General features: G+C 39.0%; 1 protein-coding gene across 1 annotated transcript; it reads right to left on the bottom strand.

Moving 5' to 3' along the window:
• Positions 1-1,785: 1,785 nt before the first annotated feature.
• Positions 1,786-3,966, bottom strand: LOC117183047. The gene has a single exon (XM_033376200.1). The coding sequence runs from the start codon at positions 3,964-3,966 to the stop codon at positions 1,786-1,788; it is 2,181 nt and encodes a 726-aa protein (XP_033232091.1).
• Positions 3,967-5,396: the final 1,430 nt, after the last annotated feature.

Genomic DNA, 5,396 nt, shown 5'->3' with positions numbered 1-5,396 from the left:
CCATTTCAATTTTTCAAAAATATAAATTAAATTTAAAATTTAGTTTTCAATAACAACTTTTTTCTTTGGGTAGAAGTTGAACTATTTGGTTAAAAATGTATAGGATTTGTTAAAAAATTATCTATTCAGTAGAAAATGTATCTAGTTAATTTAAAATTGATTTCTTTGGTTGAAAATTAAACTATATTTTGCTTTAAATTAATTTTTTTTAAACTTAATGTTTTTAGTAGAATACCATCGTACTCGTCCAAAATTCGTCTTTTTAATTAATAAATTCATTTTGATAAATGAAAACTGAATTCTTTCATTTAATTTATTTATTAATTAATATTTATTTTTATATGATAATTAATGAAATATTACCATAAAAATGAAAAATCATAAATTACATTCTGCGGTGAAATTATACAAAATACGACAAACGATAAATTTACAAAAATTATGTTATTATATGTACAAAAATTTTTGTTACGATTTATGATAAAAAACAAATAAATAACTCGAAATAATTGTATACAAAATAATTATAATTTAATTATGAATTAAAAATAAAAACTTAACAAACGGTCTTCGAATACTAATAGTCAAGGATGGCCTTTTATTTTTTTTTGCATATGCTTTCTCCTAAAGATTTTGTTAAAACACCTTCCTTTTTGATTCAATCTTCATCTTTTCAGGTTTAAAATTCAACTGTTTTCGTAAAACATTAAATTTTTTCTGAAAATTCATATTTTGACACTGAGAAGTCGCCTGAAATCTTTTTTCGACGAAAAGTTCATGAAAATTTTTTTTTAATGAAGACCAATAAAAAATTAATATTTAATGATGAAATGTGATAGTTGATATTTTAAATAAATATAATTTTAAATTGAAGAGAAAACAGTTAAATTCAACCGGGAACGAAAAATTTTAAAACAAAATACTTAAATTTTCGAACTGAAAATGTTGTACAAAAATTTTCATCTACAAAAATTAATTTTGACAGAAAGAAGTAAATTTTTCAAGACCTAAAAGAAAAGAACGATATTTTTAATTATCCATTTTTGACTAACGGTGTTAGATTTATCCATCGAAAATACTTTTTAAGAAATAAGAAATGCCATTTTTTAAGAAAACGATATGAGGTATGAAAAATATGTTAAGAAGCAAAAATTTTTGATCCCAAAAAGATAAACAGGTTTTTCTGAAACCGTTTTTTTCATAAGAAAAATATTTTCAGAAATAACTAATTCTGTTTTACGCTCAAAATAAGCAAGATACGAAAAAAATGAATAGGCAAAAGTTGTTTACCTAGAAGAGATCTACGAATATTGTTTGAGATTTAAAACTAGAAAACTGACCCGATAATGAAGCTAGGAAGGAAGGATGACAAATGATGTTCTGATTTCAAACTAAGAACAATAAAAAGTTTATTGTATCCATTTTTCAGCAGGAAAACGTGGATACCATAGGCAGTCAGAAAAAAAGTAATCAAACTTATAAAATAAAGAAACAACGGAAGGGTTACGATCGTACAGAGATGTGTCTCGGATCGTGTTCGAGCAGTACCGACTGTCCGCCCGCCCCTTCAGGTACTCGGTCCCCCAAAGGCGAGAATCTACAGAGATACCAGGGCCGTACGCAATCCGAGATCACGCGCGACCACGACCGAATTAGATTATAGAAGCGAAAATCTCTAACATTTCCGCCCACCTTCGTGATAGGTTCACGAATGACTTGGCTAGTAGGCGTTGAATGGTAACATTCCTCGAGTGGTGCGCCCACCTTGAATGAAGGAAAAAAATATTAGGCTGAGGCAGGTTCTGTGGATTCTGGAACAGAAGTTGGTAATGAAACAATTTTCACAACTGCTCTTTGTGGGAGACCAGTTGTCGTCTTCACAGTTACAGAGCGTATCTGACCATCTGACCCCGGGTGTACCTGAACCACACGTGTCAGGGGCCACTTAGTTGGAGAAATCTTCTCCTGTAGAATTAAAACGAGTTCACCGATCTTGAACGGAGTGTTTGGCTTCTGCCATTTATAACGAGTTTGTAGCTCGTGAATATATTCCGTCGACCATCTCTTCCAGAAGGTTTGAAACATTTGTGTTATGAGTTTCCAACGTTCTCTAGGTGTGAGCCTTGCCTCCAATACTGAAGGCTCTGGTATAGTGTAAATTGGTGAGCAGAGGAGAAAGTGTCCAGGAGTTAGCGCTACCAAATCGCTAGGATCGTCCTTCAGAGATTGAATTGGCCTTGAATTAAGGCAAGCTTCCACTTGTGTGAGAAAAGTGTATATTTCCTCGAAGGTTAAAGTAGTGTCTCCGACTACGCGGCGGAGATGGTGCTTAAGAGATTTTACCGCAGCTTCCCACAATCCTCCAAAGTGTGGAGCGGCGGGAGGGTTGAATTTCCAAGTAGTATGATTGTCGGTGATATGACGAACAATCTTGTCTGACTCAGCTGCAGCCTCAGAAAATAGTTCCTGTAACTGTCGGTCAGCTCCCACAAAGTTTGTCCCTTTGTCGCTGTAAAGAGTATGACTGACGCCTTGTCGAGCCGAAAACCTCTTGTAGGCGGCGATGAAACCCTCAGCAGAATAATCCGATACAACCTCCAAATGTACAGCTCGTGTGGCACAGCGCACAAAGATAGCAATATACCCTTTATATGCTTTGTGACCTCGTCCTTTGGTCGTGCGCATCCAAATAGTTTCGGCATAGTCCAATCTGGCCGCTGCAAATGGTCGAACTGGTGGGTTGACTCTGAAAGATGGTAAAGGATTCATAACCTGGCTACAAGGGTTTGCTCGATGTCTCGCACAGATCACACATCGAGACAACACACTTTTCACAGCCGTACGACAAGAGAGGATCCAATATCTCCTCATTAAATAAGACAATATTAGTTGAGGACCACCGTGTAGCATGAACAGATGTCCATTCCTCACAATCAAGGTCGTTAACGGTGAGTCCTTAGGTAAGATGTATGGACATCTCTCCTCGTAATCTAGTACAGCATGAGTCAGTCGGCCTCCTAATCTCAGTAGTCCATTAGAGTCCAAAAAAGGTAGTAGCTTCAATAATGGACTCGATTTCGAAACAAGTAATTGTCTTTGTACCTTGATGATGTCCTTAGGGAAGGTTTTTTGCTGAACGTGGCGGATCAACTTTTGTAGGGCAAATTTAAGGTATGTCATTGTCGGATGACAAGGCGGCCGTTCGAAATGCTTCCTACGAAGCCGATCCATGAACTGCAAATAGAGAGCAGTGATTCTTAACAGTTTCGTAAGCGAAGAATATTGAGTCAGGAGCCGCCAAGGTGTTTCATGATCGACTAGTGCAGAATGCGTGATAACTCGTTCCTCCCTATCAACATATGGGTCTCTAGCTCCAGTCAAATTTGGCCACAGAAGCTCAGGTCTGGCCAACCAAACTAGTCCTTGCCACCATAGAAGATGATGTACTAATCGAATCAGTGTGAGGCCTCGTGATGCACAATTGGCAGGATTATCCGCTCCAGGAAAATGATGCCAAGCCACCTCTGGTAGAACACGCTGAATTTCCGAAACTCTATTGGAGATATAGGTCTTCCATCGAAGCGGTGGACCTCGAATCCAGTCAAAAGTGTTTTCCGAATCGGACCAAAGATGTATCGGAATTGAGTCCGGGAGACTCAGGAACGATTGTACATGTGACATCAACTTTACCAGTAAAACAGCAGCACACAATTCGAGCCTAGGAATTGAGGTCTCCTTTAATCGAGCCACTTTCGTCTTAGCCATGACAGGAGTAACACGAGTTAGATTCGAAGGTGATGTGACACGAAGATATATAACAGCTCCTATTGCTTTTTCTGAGGCATCTCCGAATCCGTGAAGTTCGCAATAGCTGGAAGAGGTAGTTCCCAACCAACGTGGTATGGATAGAGTTGAAAGATCAGACAAGTCGTTTCTAAACTTTATCAAATTAGCGACGTAGTCCATTGACACTTCATCATCCCAACCCACCTTGAGAGCTCATAGACTCTGCATGAACATCTTGGCCTTGACGATGACTGGTGATAGCCATCCCAATGGATCGAATATGCGAGCTATCTCAGAAAATACCGTTCGTTTCGTAATCCGACTCCTCTCCGACAATGGGTCGATCTGAAAACGTAAAAAATCGGACGACGGCTTTCATAAAATGCCAAGAGCACGAATGATGGATCCTGATTGAGTAGAAGATAAGTAGCGTTCTCTCGATGATCAGTGGGAACACACTCTAAAACTTCCCCTACATTTGACACTCACTTTTTCAGGGTGAAACCTTCTGCTTGCAACAATAAGTCTACCTGTCTGCGCTTTTCCCTCGCTGAGCTAACGTCATCTCCCCCTGATATTACGTCATCGACGTAAATCTCTTTCCGTAGAATTTGAGAAGCGAGGGGATAGTTTTTACCCTCATCCTCCGCTAACTGAAGTAACGTGCGTATCGCTAGATACGGCGAAGATATAAAACCAAAGGTCCCGGTTTTCAAATAATAGGTGCGAACCTCCTGATCGTGACTCTCTCGCCATAGAATTTTTTGGAATGTTTGATCCTCTGGATGGATCCATATCCGCCGAAACATCTTCTCGATGTCCGCGGCAAAGACAACTGAATACATCCTCCATCTAAAGATGACATCCGCCAATTCAGTCTGTAGTTTAGGTCCTGAGTGTAAAAGCTCATTCAAGGACACCCCTTTGTCAATGCGTTGAGAAGCGTTGAAAACAACCCGAAACTTAGTGCTCGAGCTGTTTTACGTGATCACACAATGGTATGGTAAGAAGTAACCCTTGTCGTGTTGAAGATACTCTGGATTAGAGACTAGTTCCATGTCACTCAACTCTGCGTACTCATTGATAACATTTGTGTATTTCTTAGTTAACTCGGGGTCTCTTTGGAAACGTCTTTCCATCTGGACGAGAGCCCGATAAGCTGCAGATCTTGAATCCCCTAGATTCATAGAGCGATCCTTTAAGGGCAGTCGAACGATGTAACGACCATCGTGATTGCGTTGAAAAGTGGAGGTAAACAGCTGCTCACACTCTTCCTCTGCTACACTATTTTCATTAACTGATAAAGGTATGTCTCCCGGACGACAAATCTTCTCAGCAAGTTCAGTAGTTCATGATCTACTGTACTTTGTAATTCTACAATAGACTGCACTGAAGATATGAACCCAACGAAGTTTGTTGAGCTGTTGGAGTCCCTAAAACCCCCTTTTTAGTTCCCTTTCCGATAGTATCCAACCCAACGAAGTTTGTTGAGCTGTTGGAGTCCCTAAAACCCCCTTTTTAGTTCCCTTTTTAATGACATGAGAGTAGACTTCTGCCCCTAAAATCATTTCTATGTGACCCCCTTATAATCGCTCTTACCAAAAAAGTAG

The sequence above is a fragment of the Belonocnema kinseyi genome, chromosome 2 (assembly GCF_010883055.1).
Source record: "Belonocnema kinseyi isolate 2016_QV_RU_SX_M_011 chromosome 2, B_treatae_v1, whole genome shotgun sequence".
Lineage (NCBI taxonomy): Eukaryota > Metazoa > Arthropoda > Insecta > Hymenoptera > Cynipidae > Belonocnema > Belonocnema kinseyi.
The sequence above is the reverse complement of the archived record's forward strand: the minus strand, read 5'-3'. Positions and strand labels throughout refer to the sequence as shown.

Coding starts and splice junctions, on each gene's coding strand:
- LOC117183047 (XM_033376200.1), bottom strand. CDS start 3,966: ATGGACTACGTCGCTAATTTGATAAAGTTTAGAAACGACTTGTCTGAT.